The following is a 27,914-nucleotide window of genomic DNA, read 5'->3' as shown; positions in this document are numbered from 1 at the left end:
TTGATACTCCGGAGAAGTTAGATTTTAAGGATTCGGATTCAGGAACTGAGCAGAAAGAACCAGTAAACATGGGAGATCGTATTGTTCAAGCTGATCCAGCTCTTATGGATTTTTCTCGGCCTAAAATTGATGACATTCAGTCAAGCATCCTTCATCCGGCTATTCAAGCTAACACCTTTGAAATCAAGCCGGGCACTATTCAGATGGTGCAGAATTCTGTTTCTTTTGGAGGAGCGGCAACTGAAGACCCCAACATGCACATAAGGAATTTTGTCGAGATCTGCAGCACTTTTAAGTATAATGGCGTGACTGATGAGGCTATCAAGTTGAGGCTTTTCCCATTCTCACTGAGGGATAAGGCTAAAGACTGGTTACATTCTGAACCAGCTGGGTCAATCACTACGTGGCAAGATCTTGCGCAAAAGTTTCTGGTGAAGTTTTATCCAATGGCAAAGACTGCTGCTATGAGGAGTGCTCTTACTCAATTTGCGCAGCAACCTACAGAATCTATGTGTGAGGCTTGGGAACGCTACAAGGAAATGTTGAGAAAATGTCCACATCATGGAATGCCGGATTGGATGGTAATCACTGGTTTTTATAATGGTTTGGGGGCCCAATCTCGGCCCATGCTCGATGCAGCAGCTGGAGGCGCCTTATGGGCTAAAAGCTATACTGAGGCGTATAATCTTATCGAGACGATGGCTGCAAATGAGCATCAAAACCCAACTCAGAGGATAACGCCAGGCAAGGTAGCAGGTATTCTGGAAGTTGATGCAGCCACCGCTATTGCAGCCCAGCTCCAAGCGCTATCAATGAAGGTTGATTCTTTGGCTACGTATGGAGTTAATCAAATAGCTATGGTTTGTGAGCTTTGTGCAGGTTCTCATGCTACGGATCAGTGTTCTCTTGTCAACGAATCTGTTCAGTATGTGAATAATTATCAGCGACAACAGCAGCCTGTGCCAGCAACCTATCATCCTAACAACAGAAATCATCCAAATTTTAGCTGGGGAAATAATCAGAATGCTATTCAGCCACCATATTAGCAAGGAGTGAGTAAACAGTTTAACCCACCTGGATTCCAGCAACCACAACAGTATGCTACAAGGCAATCATATCCTCAATAGGGAAGTGCAGCTGCACCTACTAGTGCTGATTTTGAGGAACTTAAGCTGTTGTGCAAGAGTCAGGCGGTTTCTATCAAGACCTTGGAAAATCAAATCGGTCAATTAGCCAATGCAGTGCTCAATCGTCAACCTGGCACTCTTCCCAGTGACACGGAAGTACCAGGCAGGAAGGAAGCTAAAGAGCAAGTCAAGGCTATTACCTTAAGGTCTGGAAAAGTAGCTGATGCTGAAAAGGCAAAAGAAGTCGAAGCTCAAGTTAGAGATGAAGAATCTAAGCAAAAGGAGAAAGTGGCGGAACCAAAGAAGACTACTGTTGAACACACTCTGCCTGAGGCTAATACAGGGGAGAAACAGCTCTATCCTCCACCACCTTTTCCTAAGAGATTGCAGCAACAAAAGCTGGATAGACAGTTCGGGAAGTTTCTGGAGGTGTTCAAGAAACTTCACATCAATATACCTTTCGCTGAGGCGCTGGAACAAATGCCTAGTTATGCGAAGTTTATGAAGACTATTCTTTCAAGGAAGGTGAAACTGGATGACCTTGAAACCGTTGCTCTCACGGAAGAATGCAGCGCGGTTCTGCAACAAAAGTTACCACCAAAACTGAAAGATCCAGGAAGCTTCACCATTTCTTGCACCATTGGCAATCTAACTTTTGACAAGTGCCTTTGTGATTTGGGAGCAAGCATTAATCTGATGCCCTTGTCGATCTTTAAAAAGCTGGATCTGCCTGATCCAAAACCCACATACATGTCGCTACAATTGGCGGACCGTTCCATTACTTACCCAAGGGGCATAGTTGAGGATGTGCTCGTCAAGGTGGATAAGCTCTTCTTTCCTGCAGATTTTGTTATTCTGGATTTTGAGGAAGATAAGAAGATTCCCATAATCTTGGGGAGGCCTTTCTTGGCTACTGGCCGTACCTTGATAGATGTGCAAAAAGGGGAACTTACTATGCGGGTCCAAGATCAGGATGTGACCTTCAACGTATTCAAGGCAATGAAATTCCCTACAGAAGATGAAGATTGTTTAAAAGTGGATGTGATTGATTCCGCAGTTACTTCGGAAATCGATCACATGCTAATGTCTGATGCATTGGAAAAGGCCTTAGTGGGGGATTTTGACAGCGATGATGAAGATATCAACGAGCAATTACAATATCTGAACGCTTCTCCATGGAAGCGAAAGCTCGACATACCATTTGAATCTCTTGGTACTTCTGACCTTAAGAATGCTGAAGGGAAGCTCAAACCATCAATAGAGGAAGCACCTACCTTGGAGCTCAAACCATTACCTGAACACTTGAGGTATGCTTTTTTAGGTGATTCATCTACGTTACCTGTTATTATTTTAGCTGACCTTTCAGGTAGTGAGGAAGACAAGCTCTTAAGGATTTTGAGAGAATTCAAATCGGCTATAGGATGGACCATAGCAGACATCAAGGGGATAAGTCCTTCATATTGTATGCATAAAATTCTGTTAGAGGAAGGTAGTAAGCCAACTGTGGAACAGCAGCGAAGACTGAACCCGATCATGAAGGAGGTGGTGAAGAAAGAAATTCTGAAATGGCTAGATGCAGGCATCATTTATCCTATTTCTGACAGCTCGTGGGTGAGCCCCGTGCAATGTGTACCTAAGAAAGGAGGTATCACTGTGGTCGCAAATGAAAAGAATGAGCTCATCCCTACTCGAACAGTTAAAGGATGGAGAGTATGCATGGATTATAGAAAATTGAACAAAGCCACAAGGAAGGATCACTTCCCTCTCCCATTCATTGATCAAATGCTTGACAGATTGGCGGGACATGAGTATTTTTGTCTTCTGGATGGTTATTCCGGGTATAATCAGATTTGTATTGTACCAGAGGATCAGGAAAAGACTACCTTCACTTGTCCATTTGGCACATTTGCTTTTCGTAGAGTTTCGTTTGGGTTATGTGGCGCCCCGGCCACCTTTCAGAGATGTATGATGGCTATATTCTCTGACATGATTGGAAATAACGTCGAAGTATTCATGGATGACTTCTCCGTCTTTGGACACTCATATGATGAATGCTTGAATAATTTGTGCGCCGTACTCAAAAGATGCGTGGAAACTAATTTGGTGCTTAATTGGGAGAAATGTCATTTTATGGTGCGTGAAGGCATTATCCTTGGGCATAAGGTCTCTAGCAAAGGTCTGGAGGTGGACAAGGCCAAGGTGGGAGTCATTGAAAATCTTCCCCCACCTAATTCGGTGAAAGGAATCCGTAGTTTTCTCGGTCATGCGGGTTTTTATCGGCGATTCATCAAGGACTTTTCAAAGATATCTAAGCCGTTGTGCAATTTACTTGAGAAAGATGTGCCTTTCAAATTTGATGATGAATGTTTGGCAGCATTCGAGACTCTCAAGGAGAGTTTGATCACGACACCAGTTATTACAGCACCAGATTGGACAGAACCGTTTGAGATGATGTGTGATGCGAGTGACTATGCGGTAGGTGCAGTTCTGGGACAGCGCAAGAAAAATCTCTTCCATGTGGTCTACTATGCGAGTAAGACTTTAAATGGGGCCCAATTGAACTACACCACTACTGAGAAGGAGCTTTTGGCTATAGTCTTTGGCTTTGAGAAATTTCGATCTTATCTGCTTGGTACGAAAGTGACAGTATTCACTGATCATGCAGCTATTCACTATCTGGTTTCTAAGAAGGATTCGAAGCCGAGACTCATTCGTTGGGTGCTTTTACTTCAAGAATTTGAGTTAGAGATCAAAGATAGAAAAGGTACCGAGAATCAAGTAGCTGACCATCTCTCTAGGTTGGAGAATCCCGATTCTACTTCACAAGATAGGACGTTAATCAATGAATCTTTTCCGGATGAGCAGTTGTTTGCAATTCAGGAGGAAGAACCATGGTTTGCAGATATTGTAAACTATCTTGTCAGCAATATAATGCCGCTTAATTTGACATCCGCTCAAAAGAAGAAGTTTCTGCATGAGGTGAAGTGGTATATGTGGGATGAACCATATTTGTTTAGACAGGGAGCTGATCAGATCATCAGGAGATGTATCCCGTTCTGTGAGACGGAGGGGATATTACGAGACTGCCATTCCACGGTTTATGGTGGACACTATGGAGGTGAGAAGATGGCAGCTCGTATTCTGCAAGCAGGTTTTTCTGGCCTACTTTGTTCAAGGATGCTCATCAGTTTGTTTTAAGGTGTGATCGTTGCCAAAGAGTGGAAAATTTGTCAAGGAAGGATGAGATGCCATTAAATGTGATGCTTGAAGTCGAGGTCTTTGATGTATGGGGAATCGATTTCATGGGGCCTTTTATCTCATCTTGCAATAATCAGTACATCTTGCTAGCAGTCGATTATGTCTCAAAATGGGTCGAAGTTAAAGCTTTACCGACAAATGATGCAAAGGCAGTGCTAAATTTTCTTCATAAGCAAATTTTCGCAAGGTTTGGAACGCCTCGGGTAATCATAAGTGATGAAGGATCGCATTTTTGCAACCGTAAGTTCACTTCTATAATGCAGCGTTATAATGTGAATCATCGAGTAGCTACTGCCTATCATCCGCAAATAAATGGTCAAGCGGAAGTGTCTAACAGAGAGATAAAGCGCATTCTAGAGAAGGTTGTTTGTCCGTCAAGGAAGGATTGGTCTTTAAAGCTCGATGAAGCTGTTTGGGCTTACAGAACAGCATACAAAACTCCACTTGGGATGTCACAGTTTCAGTTGGTGTACGGTAAGGGATGTCATCTACCGGCGGAGCTTGAGCATAAGGCCTACTGGGCATTGAAGAAATTGAACCTGGATTTAGATGCAGCTGGTAAGAAAAGAATGCTTCAGCTTAATGAACTTGATGAATTTCGACTTCAAGCGTACGAGAATAACAAATTGTATAAGGAAAAGGTGAAGAGGTGGCACGATAGGAAGCTACATCCTAAGTTATTTGTGCCAGGGAAACAAGTTCTGTTATTCAACTCTCGGCTCCGACTTTTTCCTGGGAAGTTGAAATCAAGGTGGTCTGGACCTTTTATTGTCAAAACTGTGTTTCCACATGGAGCGGTGGAAATTTTTGAGAATGATTCGGACCAAGCATTCAAGGTTAACGGTCAGCGGTTGAAGCACTACTATGGGGACATGGCAAACCGAGAGGTGGTTAGTGCCATTTTGTTGACTACTTGAGAAAGGTACGGAACGTCAAGCTAATGACGAAAAAGAAGCGCTGCGTGGGAGGCAACCCATGAATTGTTGTTACAGGAACCCTTAGAAGTTAATAACCTATCCAAAAACACAAAAAAATCAGAAAACAGGGGCTGAAAAAAAAAATTTCCAGAGACCCTCTGCGCGCCCGCGCAGAAATGCTGAGCGACCGCGCAGGGGTCGAGTTCCAGAAAATTTTTTACAGTTCAGAAAAAAAAAAAACAAAAAAAAAAAAACAAAAACACAAAAACCCATCACAGCCCATAAATCCACGAATTCTTTTCCCATTACCCCATGATTTTATCCCTCAACCCTACTCCTAATCTAATTTAACCTACTCCACACCCTATATATACATACACCTATCCTACATATCTCCCACAAACTTCCTACACTTAAACCCTCTCATAAACATCAAAAATCAGTTCTTACACACTTTTATTCACAAATCAATGGCACCCAAGAGAGCACGCACTATTGACAGCAGCAGCACAGTTCCTACTGCTGATTCATCAAGGGGTACTGCTGCAAGGCCTCGGTTAACTGACAGAGCTGCGGAGGAGGAGTACACTAGGCTGTTGGGAAAGCCGATTCTGAAGGAGAGGGGGTTTTTACCATCAGGGAGGGATGGTGAGTTGTTGCCCATGATTGCAGAGAAGGGGTGGATAGCTTTTTGTGAGTCACCCGAAGCAGTACCGATGAGTGTTGTTCGCGAGTTCTACGCGAACGCGAAGGCTGAAAAGAATGGGTTTTCTGTAGTTCGTGGGCTGACGGTTGATTATCATCCTGCGGCGATTCGCCGTGTGATTGGACAGCGAGAGAGAAAGCCCGAGGAGGAGAACTGGAATGAAAAGACTACTGAGGATTTTGACTTGGATTTGATTTGTGCGACTCTCTGTCGACCGGGCACAGTTTGGAACCGCAGTCCAGCCAATAATGAGTATCGTCACTTTCCGGCAATCGCCATGAACAGGTATGCCCATGCATGGAATGCATTTATATGTGCTAATATTTTGCCTTCTTCACATGCACACGAGGTCACAGTTGAGAGAGCACAGTTGTTGTGGGGAATTCTGAATGAGGAATACTATGTGGACCTTGGTGAGTTTATCTACCAAGGAATTCTGAAGTTTTTGAGGGGAGCAAAGCATATGAACATCCATTATGCATCCACGGTTACGAAGCTATGCCGAGCAGTAGGAGTGAACTGGCCGGCTCATGAGCAGTTGCAGTTGCCAGCAGCTCCGATAGATTCTGGCACTCTGAATGGGATGCAGGAGTGGACCGGTGGTGAGCCTGAGGAGCATGGGCTGGGTTATCGTCTTCCAGGAGGGCGTCCAGCACGAGGTGCTACTATGGCTAGGCCAGGGCGTGGTGAGGCTGGTTCTTCGAGAGCTCAGGAGGGTGCTGGGATGGGTGATGCCCAGTATAGGAGGCTTTCACGGCGGATGGATGCCATGTATGAGACGCAGAGCAGGTTTGCTCAGGAGCTCACTCTTGCGTTAGGGACTGCTTTTCAAGGCCTTGGAGCTGATATCCAGTGGCCAGTTTTTGGTGAGGACTCTGCATACCCGCCGCCTGATACTCCACCCACTGAGGGTGATGATGATGATGACTCCGAGTAGGTATACCCTGTGTTCCTTTCTACTACCTTCACTGGGGACAGTGAAGATTTTATGTTTGGGGGTGGTAGTTAAGGAATATTTTGTGTGTGTCATATAGCTGCATATTCATGATAGTTAGTTCATATAGTTGCATAATTTTTGCCATATAGTTTTTTTTTATATAGCTTTATTTGTTTGTCATATCATATAGCTCATACATATACCATGATCCCTTTTGCAATGATTTATCGACTGAATTGTGATATTGATGCGAGTGTAGTGATAGCATTAAAGTGTTATTAAGTTGTGTAGGTTGATATGCATGCTAGAAGCACTTGTATTTTCACTAAGTCTTAGAGAATGCTTAAGGGCTAGATTGTTGTTATGATCTGATTATTTTCGAGGATAATCTATTTATTATGCTTAGAATTTGATAATAGGTTCTTAGTGGTAAAGGCATGAAAAAGAAAAAAAATAGAGTAAAAATGGAATTTGTTGCTAGTTGTGGCTAGGCGTCAAATGGCTAGTAGCCGGCTCGCATGTTATGCGAGTAGTCTAGGGTTGAGCAAGATGGAGCGAAACGCACTTGCTCAGAGAAAAAAAAAATATAAAATTTTTGCATAATTGATCAAGAGTGGGCTCTTTGGTATTCGAGTTATTAAGTTCTTAGGGGACTTTGTGCCTAGTGACCTAAGGCTTTTAGAGTCTGGGATCCGCTAACCTAACGCTCGTTACATGGATACCATTGTATAAGTCTTTTATGGACCTCACTCATTGCACGGTCAAATAAGCATTTGAGTTGTAAATAAAAAGCACGATTCCGTAGTAAGCTCCAGAGTTCTTGTAGTGTTGTATATCACTTTGTGCCTAGAATTTTTATTCTTTGTATAATCGTAGGATTGCCTTGAGGATAGTCTAGTCATAGTAATTGGTCTAGTTCCGAAGCATATCTGTTAAGCATTTGCACACACTACGTTTCTGGCTGTATGTCCGTTTGCATGAGTTTATTGATCTTTAGTGTCTAACTGCATTCGTTGAGACGTGACAATTTGGTTGGTTAATTGTAGTAAAGGGGATCGTTGCATTTTCATATAGATTGCATTCATGCATATTTTTATTTGTTTTGAGTCTGTGACGCTTGAGGACAGACATCGATTTAAGTTTGGGGGTGTGATAAGTGGCATTTTATACCACTTAGATTGTCTTAAAATGGCTTAAATTGGTGTCTTGAAATCAAGTATTTTGTGTATTTGATGCGTTTTTCTAGTGTTTATGCATTTCAGGGTATTAGTTGCATTTCGGAGGAGGAATCATCAAGAATAAGCCTTGGCATGTGTTCACCATTGCGAGAGGAAAAGAACGGGCAGATTACGGCGAAGAAACGGAGCAAACCTGGAATTTTTCCAGTAGGGTCCTGCGCGCCCGCGCAGCAATGCTGAGCGGCCGCGCAGCAGCCTTGCGCGCCCGCGCAGAAATGCTGAGCGGCCGCGCAGGGTCGGGGAAAAAGCTGAATTATTTTAGACTTCTACTTCTGTTATTTCTAGAGAACTAACAATGAGATTTACAGAAGGGGGGTTGAATGTAAATCTCAAAACTTTTTCAAGTTTTGAGCAGTTTATAAAGACTGTGTGTTCAAGATGAACAAGTGTGTGAATTGCTTTAAGCTGATACAGACAGATATATATTCAAACACAAATGTAAAGAACACAATAAACCTTTAAAAACTTTTCTGGTGGATTTGTTGTTCCACCAGAGATGGTATTTCAGAAATTCTGTGATCTAAGAATTTGATCACAGCTGCATCCTAGTACAAACTAGATAATTTTTCTCTCAAGATTTTTCTAAACAGCTCTGGAAAAATTCTTATCTAATTACTAGCTACTACTTGGTTTATATATTACCAAGTTTACAAGTGAAGACAAGGATATATAAAATAATAAAGTAAGATCTCCACTTGTTTCTTCTCCAGTTCACTCCAGTATTTTGTTGACTTAATGTCTCTTTATACTAGAGTAGAACAGCTGCTTTTTCTGATGTTCCTGAAATTAGGCTGCCACATTTCAGTTATCTCTGTTCACCCACGTGCCTCTGTTTGTAGGTACAACTACCACTTATCAACGGTTAATCAACAGAACATCCGTTGAAGCTTTCATACGTTGATGCACTCATCCGTTGAAGGATGTTATCCGTTGAAGCTTTAGAGACATCCGTTGAAGCTTAGCTTCTCATCCGTTGAAGGTCTTTAAGTCATCCGTTGATACCACTTCATTTATACAAGATTACAAGGCATGAAATATTTACAATTGGCCTTCCTATCTGCATATCTTCTAGTAGTCAACATGACTCATAGTTTCTCTCAACTTCTAAGAATTACATCTTAAATACAGAGACTGAAATATGCTACAACACTAGACTTATTTCTAAGTAAAGCTACACCATCAACGGATAGCCAAAGTGGTCTTATCCGTTGAGGCTACAGACACTGAATTTCTACTTAAGTGTTTTGTTAAACATATCATCAAACTAATGCACATATATTCCTAACAACTTCTGTTTGGCTTCCAACTTCTATGTAATCTGAGTTTTATGGGACTATTATATAAGTAGATTTGAGACGTTTTCATAGAGAATAAGAAGGAGATTATGTTTTAGATTGTGTTTTGCGCAAGAAGCGAAGGAGATAAGGAAGAAGACCGATTTAGCACACCGCAACGAAGAGGAAGCATATTTTCTTGTGATTCTTGTTTCGTTGTAACGTTGGATGCTAGTTTTCTTGCTTTGACTTATTTACTCTTGTGACGTACTCTGTTTTAATATAATTAGTTTAGTTATTATTTTCTTGTGTTGTTTATCATGATTTCATATGAACCCATGATGGCGATAAGTTCTATTATGGGCTAATCGTGATCATGGGGTTGCAACGGATTTATTATGGAATTCTTTAGTTAATTGTTTAATACTTTAGTGTGTGATGATTGCATGATATCTAGTATTGGTTGTGCGTATTCGTCTTATGTGCGTCGCGAACATATAAGATAGGGTGTTAATCTCTTGTGAAGCGATGGTGGATCTTGAGATTTAGAACTTGCCATGCTAGCATAGGTTCATGTACGTTGTGCATGATTAGTGGGTAACTCTAACAATTTTATTTGCCCTATGTAATCAAAAGGAATAACTTGTGCTTAAATCGTTGTGTTGTCAATTTCTGTAGACATATAGGAACTCAACATAATTGATGACTATTCAACTTCTATCTTAATTGTGGATGCTTGGTAGAATGGTATTAGTACAATGAAAGTTGGCTTTTATCAGTTTTGTGTTATTCGATTAATATCATCACTGTCACATGCTAAAGGTAATAACAATGGCTATAGAAGGAAGTAATAATGAAGTTGTGATCTCATGAGTGTTTTATTATTGATAAATTGAAGTGTTAGTTAAGTGGTTAATTAAGTAGTTAATTATAGTTAATATTTAATCAACAATTTTAAGTGTTATTATCTTAACATTGAGAAGTAATCATACATTGGTGAGTGAGTTAAATTAGACAATAAATTAGTCTGAGTCTCTGAGGGAACGAACTAGAAAATATTCTATATTACTTGCGAACGCGTATACTTGCGTGAATATTAGTGCGTGTTTTCGCCCTAACACATGACTCAAGTTGTGTTTGAATATTAAACTGTTAACCGCAAAACGGGTTCAAAATCGGGTTTAATTCACTCTCCAGTCGGTCCGCAAAAAATAACCGCGTTAGCGTTTTAAGGAATTAAGTCATTACTCGCTTCACAGATATTGTGCCCATTTCGGAAATCTTAAAATAAGTAACTTATGACTTAAATTGAATAAGTGATTTATAAGTAATAAGTTGATAAATGTTTATAAGTTATATAAGTGTTTGGATAATTTACTTATAATTTAGAATTATTTTTACTTAAATAAACTTAAATAAATAATTTTTAAATATAATTATACTAATTCTTATATTTTAAGTTAGATTACTATTTAAAAAATATTTTTTAAAACTAAAATAGAAAAGTGAAAAATAATAAAATAAGTTGAGAAAAAATACGTCGTTGCTAACATTCAACTTATCAGCTTATAAGTTATAAATTCAACTAAGTTGAGTGGATAAACACTCGTCGATAAGTTTTTGCTGACTTATAAGTCATTAAGGTAACAGGCACATTATGCTGAAAATGCTTAATAGAAAGCCCTTTCCGGGAATATTATGCGTGGACCGGGTAATATTCTTTTAAAATCGTGGATCCAACGGCTTGGGAGTGATGTGTTAGTTAATTGTTTCATCCGATGATTGTCCTTATAAATATAAAGTTTTTTAATATTTTATGTGAGGACGAAGCATAATCTTTTTTTATTTTTTAATTCTTTTATATCTCCTTCTATATATTAAAAGACAACCAATGGCAAATTGAGCCATTTTAATGGTTGTGAAGTTACGAGTTTACCTTATTATGTTCAAAAATTACACAAATGACATCCTTATATGATTCAAACTTAAAAATAAGAAAAACTTGTGTGCACACCAAGATTCGATGATTGTCCTTATAAATATAAAGTTTATTTATATTTTATGTGAGGACGAAGCATAATCTTTTTTTTTATTTTTTAATCCTTTTATATCTTCTTCTATATATTAAAGGACAACCAAGGGCAAATTGAGCCATTTAAATGGTTGTGAAGTTACGAGTTTACCCTATTATGTTCAAAAATTACAAAAATGACATCCTTATATGATTTAAACTTAAAAATAAGAAAAACTTGTATGCACACCAAGATTCGTACCTCGAACCCTAACCTTATATTCTGAAGGTACATATCACTACCACTATGCTATATATCTTATTAAGTTCTAATTAAAAATCTTATTAGATAAAGCACATCATCTCTTTCTATTATAATCTTTTTTTATTATTTTAACTTTTGAGTAAATAAAATGTTATTTTATATTATTTATGTAACTCTGTTTTCATAGTTTCCTTAGTTTAACTTATAATTGTATCTTCTTCTATATATCAAAAGAGGACTAGGGGCAAATTGAGCTCTTTTAATAGCAATAAAATTACAATTTTGTCATTTTATATTGAAATTTTTTAAAAATGTCATTCCTCACATAATTTTGTTAAAAATAGGTATATTGTTGAATTTAAACCGAACCCCAAACTTTCTGCTCAAAAACGTCATATCACTACCATTGTGCTACATAACTTCTTAAATTTATTTCAAATTCTTATTAGATAAGTCACATCCTTTATTTTTATCAAATTCTTTTTTTATTACTTTAATTTCTGAGTAAATAAAATATTAATTTATATTATTTACGTGTCTCCTTTTTATTTAGTTTTTGTAGAAGTATATATTTTTTATATATTTTATTAACTAAATTTTGTAAAAAACAATATATATACGCACAGGCACAGCTATTACGCTAGTTATAAATAACAGTACAAATTTTTAAAAAACAAGGCGAGACGGTATGTAATTTCAGTTCTTACCCACCCCCAATCTCCCTCTGTATCTCTCTGAAAACCCTAACAATGGCAGCAGCGACAATGAGTTTACGCAAGGGCAACACGCGTCTGCCACCAGAAGTAAATCGCGTTCTCTACGTCCGCAACCTCCCCTTCAACATCACCAGCGAAGAGATGTACGATATTTTCGGCAAGTACGGCGCTATTCGTCAGATTCGTCTTGGTAACGGCAAGGACACACGTGGCACCGCCTTTGTTGTTTACGAAGATATTTACGATGCCAAGACTGCTGTTGATCATCTCTCCGGCTTTAATGTGGCTAATAGGTACTTGATTGTGTTGTATTATCAGCAGGCTAAGATGAGTAAGAAGTTTGATCATAAGAAAAAGGAGGATGAGATTACTAAGTTGCAGGAGAAGTACGGTGTTTCCACTAAAGATTAGAACTTCTTTCGTGTTTTCCAGATGTATTTGGTTATGTATCTTACTGTTTATGAATGCTTTTTTTCAACCCTTAAGGATTTGTTATTTTCGACTTGTGTATTGGTATGTTTAACTCATAAGGATTAGATTGTTTTGCGATTAAGATATTGATGTTTATTTGCTATGCTACTTACATGAATTGTGTTTTTATAAATTGGGTATCAGTTCCTCTCAGTTTTTAGGGGAATGTAGTTATATATGTGTTGTTGTTCTGCGTATTTGTTTTTTGATAATGCAGTGTGTATTCACTTGGTATGTTTAAGTTTAACATTGTTCCACCACTATACGGAGTGTTTTTATTGTTTTCATTAAATTTTAAGAGGAGGCGGAGTTTTTTGTTGTTTGGGGGGGGGACAATCTTTATAGGACAATTCTAGATTTTCATTTGAGATTGTCAGCCTACTTACATGGTCAAAGAAGCAGCTTGCCGTTGCCAAGTTCTTATGCACACAAAAACAAGTATCTATTTGCTATTAAGTTGAGAATCAACAATGGGGCTTTACGCAGAAGTACGTGCCGGTTGTTCAGTATCAGCAGCAACAGAAGCAGGTTGTTCAGCAGGCTAGTCAAGGCGGTTCGAGTAAGAAAAGTGGCGGTGAGGTGAATAAGAGTGAGATTACGGATGATGCTGCGCAGAAAGTCATTAATCTGGTAGCAACTTCGTGATATTTGAATATGCTGAAATTAGGTTGTTTATTGTTGACTTGAGACCGTTAGTTGTTGTATTTTGTGTTTAATTGTTTGGTTTGTGATTTTATTGTTATTGTTTTTAATTGTGAATTGAATGCTTGCTTGTGGTCTTAGCTTATGATTGCTTACATGGATAATAGTTTAGGCCGTTTATACGTTTGACATGTACTTGAGGATCGAGAAATTTGGTTTGTACCGATTTATTCAATATTCATGGTTATTGCATCTTCTATTCTTATTTGTCACATTACACTATATGTGTGTATGTCACTATTTATAGGTCATAACTTTTGGCTAAGTGGACTTTAGTACTTTATTAGCTTGATTCATAGGAGAGCCGGGATGTTTTTTGAAGCATACGACAAATGTTTTTTTGTCGTACATTCATTGGTCATATATTTTTCCAAAGTAATTAGTAGTTCCTTTATTTGGGTGATACATATGACAACCTGGGAACATTCCTTTTTTGAAACATACGACAATTTCCTTTTTGTCGTACATTGATATTATACTTGGTAAAAACTATATGCGACAATTGTCATTCTTATATCTTTTGGATTTTGCTTTTTCTGTACATACATAATTGTTAGAATAATATAAGATCCTGGAAAGGGCCATTCTTTAACACCTTGAGGTTTTAGAGTAACCAGTTCCTTAACATGGTATCAGAGTTCAGAGTTCAGAGTTCTGACTGGCAGAGGACTCAGGTTCGATCCCTGCCACCCCCAACATTTCTCACAATTTATGAGGAACACGAAAGACAAATTTATGCTTCAAAGATGGGCGCCCGTGATCCACTTTTCGACCCATAAATAGGCTATAAATGGGCTTTCGAGTGAGGGGGAGTGTTAGAATAATATAAGATCCTGGAAATGACCATTCTCTAACACCTTGAGGTTTTAGAGTAACTGGTACACAATATAAGTGAAGAACTGAAGATAGAGTTTGCATAATGTTTTCAAATATTTTTGGTTTTTAATGTTTTTTTGGCGTATATTATTTTGCCAATTATATTGCTTACTTGTATACAGACAAAAGAAGTATTAATTTTAGTATTTACAAATTCTATTTGAAGTAGTTAGTTCCAAAACAATACAATGTTTCATAACGACGGAGCCAGTTTGTTCAGATTGTGGATTGAACATAATAATAACAAGGTTCGTGGAGGATGAATCGCACGCGATTTACAAATTTTGACAATAAGATCTGGCACTTGGATATCATATTTCAAAATGAGAATGCTAGCTATTGAGCTTTGCTTCTGATTTTTTTTTTTTTGACAATTTGCTTCTGATTTTTTAATCTTCTTATGTTATTGATCTATTTTTTTTCTTTTTTACTTTTCTCTTTCAAAACTATGGTTTACAATTCAATTAAAAGGTAATTATCTTTTTATGTGCTCAGAGTTTCCAGACAACCAGAACGTAGATGTCTTTCTTTGTTGTTACTATGTGCAACATGAAACAAGGTAGATCGTGTCAATTAGCTATGTTGTATTATTCAAAAATTTTATTCATCACAAGGATCTTCATATCCTAAGTTGTTAGTTCGATTGTCTATCCTTAAACAGAAGTGTCTCACTGATTCATTGATGTATCTTTAATGCAACAATCTGCAGGTGGAGTATTATTTCAGTGATATTAATTTGGCTACTACTGATCATCTAATGAAGTTCGTAAACAAAGATCCTGATGGATATGGTACAGCTTTTTTTTTTTTTCTAATATATCTTTTTACTGCAACTCTCGTAGTTATTATATTATATAGGATTTTAACTGTATGCATGCTGTGATGACTAATAGTTTCTATCCATTCGATATATTGTATAAGCATATATTGCAGAATATGGAATATGAGCTCAATTTGTTTTTGTAATTTAGTGCTAGTGCAATATATCAGAAACTTAAGGTCTTCTTGCCATGTTTAAGTGACATGAAAGCTATGTGCTGTACTGCTGTTAAAGATTAATGGTAGATTTTATTGACTAAGTTTTTGATGTCTTATATTTTCCGTTTGAGTGTATGATACAAGTGAACATCACAATTTAATGGAAGAAGATACGTGTTACAATGAAAACTAAAGCACTAGCATAAAGACTTGGATATACTTTGGATCCAAGTGTATTTTAGGTGTATGACTTATCAGTTGAACTAGTCTCTCTTAAATATATATTGTTCACCTTCTGTTTCGTTTTCTTTTCAAGTGTGAAATTGCCTCCGTTTTTTCAGGTTGTTTTCTATAATTTAATTCTCATTAGATCGGGTTTATGCAGTGTGCTCAATCATAACCAAAATGGCTCACGGCAAGTTTAATGTGTATTACTATTTATTATTCAATTATTTTGATAATGTCTAACCTCCATTTTCAACCCTTTGAGAAAAATTAATATTGCTGCTTGGATTTTAGTTGCATACTTTATTTTTTGATACAAATTGATAAATTGACTAAAAATGGTACTCATCAAATTTGATGCAGTGCCAGTTTCTGTTGTTACCTCTTTCAAGAAAATTAAAGCTTTTGTAAGCAGTACTTCCCAGCTTGCTGGCATTTTGCGGAACTCAACAAAGCTTGTAAGCTTTTGCACTATGATTTTTGTATGCTCTTATTGATGTTTTACAGTTATTTTGATAATTTTTTGATGCAACAATCTGTAGGTGGTTAGTGAAGATGGGAAGAAAGTGCGATGCCTACTACCCCTTACAGATTCAGATATGGAAGAGCTGCAAGTAAGTCACCTTTTTTGTTTACTATATTTTTATTTTGTGTAGAAACAATTGCTAGGTTCAAGTATCTGCCGTATTGACTGGGCAGGTTCTGAATACTATGTGAACGGGAAGTACCGGAAATGATACTGTGAATTTGGAACTTGTGTTTGTGTACCCGCTATTTTTTTTTTAACTTTGTAGAGTTTGAATGAGATATTCGTGATGTCTATGTTCATCTGGTCTTTTGCACCTTCACTAATCTACGTTATTTGGTTTTTTTTAGTCCCGTATAGTTATTGCTGAAAATTTGCCTGAAGACCATTGTCACCAGAACCTCATGAAGATTTTCTCAGCTGTTGGAAGGTACATGAACTGCTGATTTAATACTTTGATACTGGATATATATATATATATATATATCCTTTCGCTATTCTTTGTCTAGTTGCATGCGTTTGTGGAATATGAATCCGTTGAAAGTGCTGAACGAGCAGTATGTGTTTAATTCTCTTTCTTTCAGATTTTTATTGCTGTAGTCCTTTTTTTTTTGAATTACTGGAGGATACTAACTTTTCACTATCATTCAGGTCACTAAATTGAGTGAAGAGGGTACCTGGAGAAATGGCCTGAAAGTCCGTCTACTTCATAAACATGCAGTATGGTCATCTCTCTCTGTATTATAAATTATATGCAGTATCGTTTATTTCAAGGGCTAATAAGACTTACTCATAGATAGAACATCTCTACAGCTAGCATATAATTGCTATATTAGCATTGAAATTATGGTTTCCATATTAAGATTCTAGCATTAAACTTCTCTAGAATTTCCATCGAATTTCTTCTCTATCAGGCAACATCTGCTCAGGTACGAGGAAAGAAAGGTGGGCAAGATGGTGCAGTTCAGCGTAAAGAAGCTGACACATCTACGAGGGAGGAAGACCCTAATGAGAAACATATAGAAGATCCTTCTCAACTGTCTGAACTCTGAAGGCCAGTCACTTCATGAGCACAGAGTAAGTTTCAGTTCCAGTGTCTATTGTTCAGGATATATTAATAGTTTATATATTGGTTCCATCCGTGTAAAAGTTTACAGTTGTAGTTGGGGTGGTGGTGGGGGGCTACAGGTGATTTTGTTTCTCACGAAAGAGCGAAATATTTGTCTTGGCATGTGTTCTCTTGCTAAATCACTTTTTTGTTTTGGTTTCCTGAAGCTACAACTGCAGTGAACTTCAGATCTGATAATAATATATTCTTCAGTGTTTGAAGTTGATTGATCGTGCTATTGCAGTATGACCATTGTGTTAATCAGTTTTCATTCATTGTAAAGATGTGATGTGAAAATATGTCTGCAACTTTTTCTTCACGTCCATCTGTTTCTGTTCTCACTTGAAGTTTTGAAGTAAAATATGTAAATTTAGAAAAAAAGAATGAAGAGAAAGTGCAGTCTGGTATTCAAGTTTGAGGATGTTAAATAAGAGTCGGCATTACAGCATAGCGAATATACAAGCTGTTTTTAATCGCCAAGAAATTGCCTGAATTGAGTTGTGTTTAAATCGTGACCGTTGGATCGACGATACACTGTCAGGAGTGAAGTGTTAGTTAATTGTTCCGTGACATATGATTGATGGGAATATGACCCATTAAAATATCTCTATGTGCACTCAAATCTCGTAATTAAATTATATGTGTCAATATAATTTCTCCACCAATCAATATAAAAAATGGTCATTTCCAACCACATAGTCTTAGCAATAAAAATTTATATAAGAGTTGTCGGGCAGGTTTAACTCGGTTCAAAGAAGTCTAACCTTTTACGAGTTTTCAATTATCTGTTCGTAGAACTGCTACAATTTTCAATAATAATCCAATTTATCATTTTTCCATTTTAATTAATATTTTAGATTTCTTATATTGTTATTTCTCAACTAACATTTTATTAAAAATAATAAATATTATTTTTAATATATAACCAATAACTATAAATATTATTAAAATCAAAATATTTTTTCATTCTCTGTAATATAAAATTATTATTTTATATTATTTTAACAAACAATTCATTTCATTTCATTTACGGGGTTGGAGAGATACTTTAATGTAAAAAAGGAAGAAATCACACAGCAAGATTAGTAAATTAAAAATAAATCCCTGTGACTTGCTGCTAGTAGAATTAATAGGGGAGGGGATGTTAAACATGATAATTTCAGGTTTGTGGAGAAACAGAGGAATAATAAGTGTGAACAATGTTCTAAAAAGCGGGAATTGAAATTGTCCGGGGAAGGACCTTTCAGTGATTAATCGGATAATCAGTGATTAATCGGATGGATTAAGCGGAACTTTAATCAGAATACATTTATTTAATAAATAATAAAAAATAATTTTATTTAAATGTCATTACTCTTCCATAAGATTTAAAAAAATAAACCCACATATCATTAATTCCGTATTGAGGTTTTAATAGTAAGATTTATAAAAAAAACTACTATCAGGAGTCCATAATTAATATTTAAGTAATTTATACTAATTAATTACTACTGAGTACTCACTAATATTACTTGATAATTAGAAATTATTACGTACAAATTCAAATCTTAAAATTTTAAATTACTACCTACTTGATATTTAAGTAATAATTATTGAATAAATTAAGAATACCTGAATCTATTGAGTAAGTAAGTTGAGTATTGAGATTTGAGAATAATTCATTAGGTATTTATATAGAGGATTTAGGAATATAAGAATATATGATTGTTTCGGTGTGTAAAAGAGTCAAGATATTAATATATTATTATTAATATTAGTTATTAAATATTAAATGTTAATGATTATTTTAAAAAACTTTATTTTTTTTAAATATATTTTTTTTATTAATTTCAAACTTTGACTGATTCGGCCGATTTTTGACCCGATTCGACCAATTTTTTCTGAACTGCCCGACTTTTGACCGATTTTTTAAAAAACCGTACTTTGACCCGATTAACGATTAATCGAGACGGGATTCGTCCGAACTCCGATTAATCGGCTAATCGACCTATTAATCTGTTAATCGGCCAATTTTTAGGACACTGGGGAATAATTATCATTTTGTTGAAAGAAAACAATCAATTATGAGGCGTGCTGCTTCTGCTATGAAATCAAACGGATGCAAAGCCAGTGTTGATAAGCTCCGCCAAATCGTTAACTCTCATTCGGCTGGTACCCCAAATCGTTAATATAGTATAGATTTCTTATATTTTAATTTTGGGGTTTGCAAACTGAGTTTAGATTTTGTAAGTAAAGCGGTGTTACCCCAGTATTTACATCTTCCAAATTTTGGATAAATTGTGTATTTTTTGATGATCACTCACTTCCGATTTTCTATTAAACCTGTTTGTAGTTTACGAAATTTTATACTTTATTGAAAATTTTCAATATTACTAACAACACAACCACATATCTGGTCACCCGTAGTAGGAGATACGATTTACAGAGAGGTACTTATTGCAACTGGTTGCTAAATTTTCTATATGAGATTTACATATATGTTATATGAGATTTACATATTTGTTTGCAACATATATGTTTGAGAAGTGACAATGTCATGACTCTACCCAGAGTACTGATTTAGTGTTACTATGATTAAAAGCGTAATCCGAAATTTCTACTTTTGTATTTCCATATTTCATCAAAAGTTTTGAATTATCATATTGATACGTCTACAAACAAACAAGACCAGAAACCTGAAATCATCACCCCTAATGTGTATCCTGTATGTGTATGTCACACGGGTTGTAGAATTAGGATTACATTTACATTTGTAGGCTAGGTTGTAGTATTGTAGAGTGCTAATTGATAAGCCCTGGTTTGTATTTAGATGGCTGGGAGAAAAGCTGGAGAGAAGGAGTTACTCCGTGGGATTTAGGACAACCCACCCCAATTCTCTTGCATCTTCTCCAAACGGGTTCTCTTCCTAAAGGCAGGGCTTTGGTTCCTGGTTGTGGCAGTGTATGCTCTCTATCTCCGTTTTATATTCAAGTTACCGACTCAAAATACACAAATACACATGCTCATTAGAAGTGGAAATTGTTTTTTTTTTGGTAATTACAAACATCTTGTTTAAACATTGGGGATGAGAATCAGAATTTGAAAGGAATGAAGATTAGGTTATATTGACTTTAGTAGGGCTTATCATTTACCAACTACTGATTGATTATAAATTAGCCTTATAAGACAAAAACTAGCCATCTTTTAGTACTTCAGAATGATCCATTCCAGCTCCATGCATACAGCATCTTATTATGGTAAACTGACCATAATATTCTCTTTTCTATAAGACTGACTTTCATTTTCCATTTTACCAATAATACCAACTACCAAATATGCAGTAGCATAGAGAAGTCATTTATGTAGTGCTTTGGAACTATTAGAAAGCATTGGAGTTTGAATTGAGCTACAAAGCATAACTAAATATCAATAATAAACTCTAATGTGCTCTTTCACTATAAATCTTAAAGATGGATTTGAGTTGCCAATTATTAGCATTAATGTAGTTTGCTTCAGATATAGGGTTTTGCTGAACTCTTCAAGTGTTTTACTACATCTATTATGAATCTTGCATTGGCTAGTGACAATGATTGTCTCTTTGTACCTAAAAATCACGTGATACCAAACAGAAATATTTACAGTCAATTCAAAAGAAATGTATTGCCTTTTAAAATTAACTTTGTTTAAACTAGGAGGGAGTTCTGTATATCCAAAATAGAGATCAACTTATTTATCCGTTTAATCATGTTCATATAGCAGTGGTTGCAACGTATACAATACATAGTGATATCCTCTTGACCTCTTCAATGTTGGTTAATTCTCACGAGTATTGTCAAATTTGGCAGGGGCATGATGTCATAGCAATTGCATCTTCTGATCGTTATGTTGTTGGATTGGATATATCAGAGAGTGCAATTGAGATAGCTACCAAGGTGACAACTGATTGTTTTTTTATTTTAGCAAACTCTCTATCTTTAGGAAGTACTGTACAATGTACATTTGAGAGCTTTTGATGCAAACTTGAAACCAGATCTATCAATTTTACTAATTCAACAGATAATTTTAATTCAAAATTTTTACTTCTGTAGTAGCCACATAACTCGAACTAACAGCATTCTATTGCACTTTTTATTTCCTAGTAATCTGTTTTTCGGTGAGCAGTATATAAAGAAGTCTGTTTGCTCAACACTTCTATGACCGTTATATTCATGGAGTCTCAACATAAGTATTAGCTGCAGGGATCATTGATGGTGTGGTATTATTTATTTTATTTCTTAGTTGTTTAACACCTTACTAGGCTATGAACTTAAACATCTTCAATAAAATTGAAATTAATTTATAAAATAAGATAGTTGCTTTACACCTTACTAGGCTATGAACTCAGACATCTTCAAAAAAATTAAAATTAATTTATAAAATAAGCTAAGGTTTCTAAATTCAAGTCTTTCAGTTTATTGTTGTATACATGTATGCTCATACTTGTGTGTGCCGAATTTTATAGTTTTACACATTTGACCTTCAAAATTATTGTCTCTAAGACCTATATTTGAATTTTATGAGTTTTCGTTATGTGTTGTAGAAAATTAGGACAGGGAAATGGAATTGTCCACTATTGAGTCACTCGATACACTGTAATTGCTTCTTTTGACAGTTGTTGACCAGATTTCTATAATATTTATTTATTAAATTTATAGGATATGTCAACTTTAATATCACTACATAAATATTGATTGGCAAATGACAAATGGTTAGTAATGTATGTTATTGTCAAGTTTAATAGTCACTAAACAGAAATTGATTATCAGCAAATAACAATTTTTTAGCTATGTATGTTAATGCGGATGGCCCCGTCGTTTACAGCATACTACCTTATGCATACATCTATATTGCTTCTACACAAAAGTTTCATCATAGACAATATTTAAGAAGCAATGGTCATCTGAGTTAAAAAAATATTGGAACCTGGAAAGTAATCTTGCATTGTTATGTTTCTTACACTGGTCACATTACTTAATAAGAAATGCTATTTCTAATCTGAACATCAGGACAGTTGTCCTCATCTTCTCCCAGTTCCAATCATCACACATTCCTAAAGACGGACTTCTTCACCTGGCAGCCAACTGAGTTATTTGATCTTGTTTTTGACTATACGTAAGTCAAAAATGATAAGTTGATTTACAGTATCATAATTGTAATGTATGTTTTTCACATTTCAAGGGTAACGTTACAGGTTTTTCTGCGCTATTGAACCAGACATGAGATCAGCGTGGGCAAGCCGAATTCAAAATCTTCTGAAACCAAATGGGGAGCTCATAACATTGATGTTTCCAGTACAACTCGCGAACCCCTTGTATTGTATTACCGGCACGTCTATGTTACAGAGACTGTTAGTTATGTATTTATTCTGTCTTGCAAAAAATAAATGCACTAAATAAATAAAAGAGTCATATGCATACTTGTTCTTAACTCAGAAACCTCCAGCCCCCGGGTGTAATCAAGTTAGTTCAAGTTAAGCTATATCTAAACTCATTTTTTTTCTTTCCTTTTTTGGCAGATCAGCGATCACGTGGGTGGACCCCCATATAAAGTATCTGTTGCAGAGTAATTCTTGATCATTAACTTTAATTAGGTTGCACATGCTGATGGCATCTTATTGTTTATCTTGATGTGCATAGTTACGAAGAAGTGCTTCATTCCGTGGGATTTAGAGCAACTTCTATTATGGAAAATGAGTTAGCTATTGGACCTCGTCAGGTATGCGAATTTCAGTAATCAATTATGCTGTCTTTGTCATAAGCTTTTTCAACCATTTTTTTTATTATTCAAAAGTGCTGTTGGTAGTTATGTTATAAGTTATAACCATATTGTCTGTATCAACATATGAACTAATCAGATGAAAATATTATCTTTGGTTTGCATTTACTAAGTTGAGTTCCGAAAGTGTTAATAAATGTCTTTTTGGCATCCTAAACGTTAAAACATGTTTCCTTGCATGCCCCATCCCTCTATTATATCAGAAAACTGTGCACTCTGCGCCGGTATTTGTTTGATATGGTAGGTACTAAGTTAGCTCAAAGTTTATGATGTTTAGAGTGCACTTTGTAGCCCAATCGACTTCCGTGCAAAATGATAATTGTGGCGTTCATCATGTTTTGTATTGTAGGATGTGATGCAATATGCACATTATTAGAGTACTTGCTGTGATATAAGGACAAGTAATTTCACAGTAGAATCCCGTATTTTAATATGAGATGAGTATTTGCAATGAATCTCCAGTGTACTTGTGGTAAAATATTAATACTGTCATATTAGTGTATGCTCTTTACTGCAGAATAGCCCTTTTAGATTGTACGATTAACAAAATCCTTGTCTTTAAAAAATAAATTTCGTAAAGCATAGATCTGCTGAAGTAGATTAAATTGTTTTCCCCATTTACTACATTGATTAGCATTCTGGCAGAAAATTAGGTTTGGTGCAGATTTCTACTAATTTTCGTAATCCCCCCCCCCCTTATAAGTTAAAGGACTTGCAAAAGGATTTGTTTTGCTATTAGTCTATCCCCATTTTAGCAGTTTGCGCACCATAGCTACTCTTTCCATAATAAACACAGCAAGCTATTTGAACCATGCACCATCAACAAGTTAAGTTTGGGAGGATTCAATTGTTATGAGTTATAAGCCAACTCTTGAGGCTATTGAGCACAAATAACTTTTTTTTTCTAAAAGATCTTATTCTTACAGGGGAGAGAGAAGCTGGGAAGCTGGAAGAGAACCACTCAGTCGTTACTATAATGGCATTTCATTACACATGACCTCTTATGCTTTGGCCATTTCAGTTTGGGTACTATTATTGGCTACTGTTGCAAGAAATTTAGGAGAAAATTTCAGATGCCTACTTGCTATGTTATACTTTCAAGTATTATTGCAGTATTTGTTGAAGCTACTACTTACTTTTATACATATGCCCGTAATGGGCATTAGAGTTGTGATATTTGTCGATGTTAGTAGTACACTCGTCAATGTTAGAGGGTCTCAAAGAAGAGACTATGTATAATTGTGTTGTGTGAGGAATGATGGATCATGTAAATGGCAGTGACCCAAAGTGCCAATCTGGTTGTGGTAATAGCAACAAATATTGCATAATATGCAGTTTTACATTGCTGACGCACATTAATAAATTGCTGATGAGATTTGGAGCTGTTTCTCCAGTCCACTTGTAGCTGGCTTATTTCGGATACACATTAAAAGATCGCAGACGAGGCTCAAGGCCGTGTGTCTATTTTACTTGTATTTTGATTAAAGTCAAGTTAAAAAAAAGAGTTTAGAGTTCAATTTGGGTTCCTAGTTAATTATTAAGCCGTGCCTTACAAAATGATTTTTTGATTTTTTTATATTTTATATTTGATATTCATCATTTTGAAATTTTGAATATATATAATTTCGGTAGGACTCTAGAGTGTTCAGTAAATAATCTTTTTATAAATATAAATATAATACACAAAAATATTTTATTTTTAATTATATGTAGTTACAAATTTTAATTATCAAATCAAAAAGCGAATTTGCACAATATTTTATTTTAAAAATCATTGAAAATTATTAATCAAATTATTCAAAATTAAAAATCAAATTTAAAATCAATTTTTTTTTAATTTTAAGTGTTAAACTTTCTATAATATTTAAATATAATTATTATTGATATCCAATAAAATCAAATTTTGTATTTTTTTAAATACAATTTTACAAGTTAATGATAAAATTTTATAATAGAGTTAAGGGTTCTATACGAACCTTGAACACCGGCCTATTTAATCAATGTAAGAGTATAAAAAATCAATGTAAACATGTTGAAGCGCTCTCTCGTTATTCACAAATTTAATATCTTTAAATTATATTATCTATTAATTAATAACCAATTTTCTAATATCATGAAATTTAATTTAAATATTTTCAAAAAGTAATTTAATAATTTTATTTATAACATCTTTTATTATTATTATTAATATTATTATTATATTTTCTAATAAGAAACATCTATAAATAATATATAACTTTTGTACAATTATAACTTATTCTATATATTAAAAATTAAAAAAACGATTCTTTTTTATTTTTAAAATTTAGTAAGTTTTGAAAAATATTAAATTGCTAATTTGACTTGCAAAGAATTTGTTAGTAAATATTAAAATGATACTATAAGTTTAAAATATATTTCAGGACTTAAAATTTAGGATAATATGAAAATGGTAATTTTGATAAGTAATTTTAAGCAAATTTTCATACGATAGAGAAATTATACAAAAATTATAAGATGGTAATTTAAGTTAAAAAGAAATTTTATAAGAAAATGAAGTAATTAACTTTTGACTTGAGAATAAAGTTTAACAAAATAATAATATGATAAAGAAATTTTAGGAGAAAAAATAATAGGGTAATTCTAGGTAGGAAAAAAGTTTGTTAATATGGTAAAGAAACTTTCAGATATTAATAAGATAATTTGAATGAAGAGAAAAGTTCGAGATTACAAGGCAATTAATATTTTTTCTAATTAATATTTCAAAAATTTGATAAAATTGGAAGATAGATTGAGATAATATGAAAGCCCCGAGACAACACCTCACCACCCCGTCCTATGGTACTAGTTTATTAAGCAGCGTTTTGTATCGGTCTTATAAATATAATATTTTTTTGTATTTCTTATTCAATCTTGGTCATTTACAAAATTATGAATAATAAATAGAAATACTAAATCAAGAAGTTTATAAAAGTCGTTCTTTCGTTAAACATGTTTACTCTAATGAGTCGCTCTCTCATTATTCACAAATTTGATATCATAAATGTTAGAAGAAATTGATGATATCAGTATTTAAACAATCAGAACTTATTGATCATCATTTGAAATCAGTATTTGACAGAAGTGACATCATCAACATTTGCCATCACTACTTACTGATCAGTATTTGACATAAACATTTAGTCACATCAATAATTATCAAGCTGGAAATTAAGAGATATCAAAAGAGGAAATATTTGCAGAGATATGTCGGTGTTGGACTTTACTTTTTGTAGCAATCAATAGATGAATACATATTAGGATTCCTTATTGTATTGTATTAGGATTTCTTATTGATTGTGTAGCTGTGCGGTATATAAGCACAAGCACAGATTAAGTTTACACTTTATGTGGTTCGAACATTGTTATAATATTCACATAACCTAACAGCTCTCAGAGATATCTGTTCATCCTTTGAGAGAGTATTGTAATCTGTGTTTATACATCAATAATAAAAATTATTCTTTCAATTGTGTCTATTATTTTCAATTTGATTGTTTAACTGTATTCACCCCCCTCTACAGTTGATTAAAGGCCTAACAATTGTTATCATATCTTGCTGTTGATACACAAACAATTTAAGATCAATAGAACAATCACTAATGGCAGACAAAGAAACACAACAAAATCCCCAACCTCCACCATCCACAAATCAAATCAGCCACAATATGAGTAGATATGAGGCTATCAAGATTCCAATCCTGAAAATTCATGAATACCAATTTAAAAAGTGAAGATGGCCATGTGTCTGGAAGCAACAAATCCTGAATATCTGAATATGATTTATAATGATCCTCATAGGCCCATGAAGCTGGCTGTTGTTGTTCCTGGTCAAGAGGAAAAAATGGTTGATAAAGAGAAGGACTATTCTCCTGATGATCTTTCATCTATTATGAATGAAGCAAATGTTAGACATATGTTGCATAGCAGTCTTGATAGTGTCATGTCCGATAGAGTTATTGGATGCAAAATTGCCAAAGAAATTTGGGACACCTTGGAGGTCAAGTGTCAAGGAACCACTGCTATCAAGAAGAACTGAAGAACTATACTCACTCAGGAGTATGAACACTTTGACTCAAAAGCTGATGAGACCTTGACTGAAATCTATGACAGGTTTCAAAAGCTGATGAATGACTTGTCACTGGTTAATAAAGGATATGATCCAAAAGATTCTAGGTTGAAGTTTCTTCTTGAACTCCCCGAAAAGTGGGACTTGAAAGTCACATCAATAAGGGATAATTATGATCTTGATGAAACATCTCTAGATGAGATCTATGGCATGTTGAAGACTCATGAACTGAAGATGGAGCAAAAAAGCAAGAGGAAGGGACCTAGAGTAAAACAGGTTGCACTCAGGGTTGAAGAGAAACCAAGGGAGAAAGCTGGGAGAAAAAGCCACTCCAAAGGCAAGGCTATGATTGCAAAGTCTGATAATTAGTCATCAAACTCTGATTATGACTCAAACTCTGAAAATGAATCAGACATTGAAAGTGATCATGGCAGTAATGAAGATATTGAACAGATGGCTGCTCTTTTGGTTAAAAGCTTTAAGAGGATGGTCTACAAAGACTTCAAGAAGGGAAAAAGGTTTTCCAGGTTGGGCTCCAGTTCCTAAAATACTGATAAGAGGAATTACCGAAGAAACTATGATGAGAATGAATCAAAATCTGTAAAATATGACAAGTCAAAGGCAAAGTGCTACAACTGTGATGGAGTAGGACACTTTGCAGCTGACTACAGGAAGCCAAAGGTTAAAAAGAAACAAGGC

At 35.3% G+C, this 27,914-nt stretch overlaps 3 protein-coding genes and 1 non-coding gene across 21 annotated transcripts; 3 read left to right on the top strand and 1 right to left on the bottom strand.

Annotated features, from left to right (window-relative positions):
• Positions 1-461: 461 nt before the first annotated feature.
• On the bottom strand, positions 462-568 carry LOC141681254 (small nucleolar RNA R71). Its single transcript, XR_012558694.1, has one exon. It is a non-coding gene; the product is annotated as a small nucleolar RNA R71 (small nucleolar RNA).
• Positions 569-12,391: 11,823 nt separating this feature from the next.
• Positions 12,392-13,004, top strand: LOC141678302 (splicing factor 3B subunit 6-like protein). Its single transcript, XM_074484578.1, has one exon. The coding sequence runs from the start codon at positions 12,483-12,485 to the stop codon at positions 12,858-12,860; it is 378 nt and encodes a 125-aa protein (XP_074340679.1). The 5' UTR covers positions 12,392-12,482; the 3' UTR covers positions 12,861-13,004.
• Positions 13,005-13,137: 133 nt separating this feature from the next.
• On the top strand, positions 13,138-17,496 carry LOC141678303 (la-related protein 6B-like). Of its 5 annotated transcripts, none has more exons than XM_074484581.1 (6): positions 13,138-13,550; positions 15,208-15,289; positions 16,065-16,159; positions 16,244-16,315; positions 16,578-16,947; positions 17,142-17,496. In XM_074484581.1, exons 2-5 carry the CDS (start codon positions 15,256-15,258, stop codon positions 16,671-16,673), a joined length of 297 nt encoding a protein of 98 aa, XP_074340682.1. In that variant the 5' UTR covers positions 13,138-13,550; positions 15,208-15,255; the 3' UTR covers positions 16,674-16,947; positions 17,142-17,496. The 5 variants fall into 5 exon arrangements, with proteins under 5 accessions (XP_074340682.1, XP_074340680.1, XP_074340683.1 ...); XM_074484579.1 differs by having other exon boundaries at positions 13,138-15,057; XM_074484582.1 differs by having other exon boundaries at positions 13,138-15,289; positions 16,578-16,657; positions 16,879-16,947.
• A 1,853-nt stretch (positions 17,497-19,349) lies between these two features.
• LOC141677871 (putative thiol methyltransferase 2) lies at positions 19,350-24,470 on the top strand. 14 transcript variants are annotated; one of them, XR_012557548.1, is made up of 8 exons: positions 19,350-19,486; positions 20,145-20,275; positions 21,160-21,246; positions 22,365-22,465; positions 22,545-22,678; positions 22,869-22,901; positions 22,990-23,068; positions 24,055-24,183. XR_012557548.1 is itself a non-coding variant. In XM_074483982.1 (8 exons), exons 1-7 carry the CDS (start codon positions 19,399-19,401, stop codon positions 23,020-23,022), a joined length of 573 nt encoding a protein of 190 aa, XP_074340083.1. In that variant the 5' UTR covers positions 19,350-19,398; the 3' UTR covers positions 23,023-23,068; positions 24,055-24,470. The 14 variants fall into 14 exon arrangements, 11 of the variants coding, with proteins under 11 accessions (XP_074340083.1, XP_074340078.1, XP_074340077.1 ...); XR_012557546.1 differs by having other exon boundaries at positions 22,869-22,915; XR_012557547.1 differs by having other exon boundaries at positions 22,869-22,915; positions 24,040-24,183.
• Positions 24,471-27,914: the final 3,444 nt, after the last annotated feature.

The sequence above is a fragment of the Apium graveolens genome, chromosome 8 (genome assembly GCF_009905375.1).
Source record: "Apium graveolens cultivar Ventura chromosome 8, ASM990537v1, whole genome shotgun sequence".
Lineage (NCBI taxonomy): Eukaryota > Viridiplantae > Streptophyta > Magnoliopsida > Apiales > Apiaceae > Apium > Apium graveolens.
Note: the sequence above shows the minus strand (reverse complement) of the source record. Positions and strands in the feature narration are given on the sequence as shown.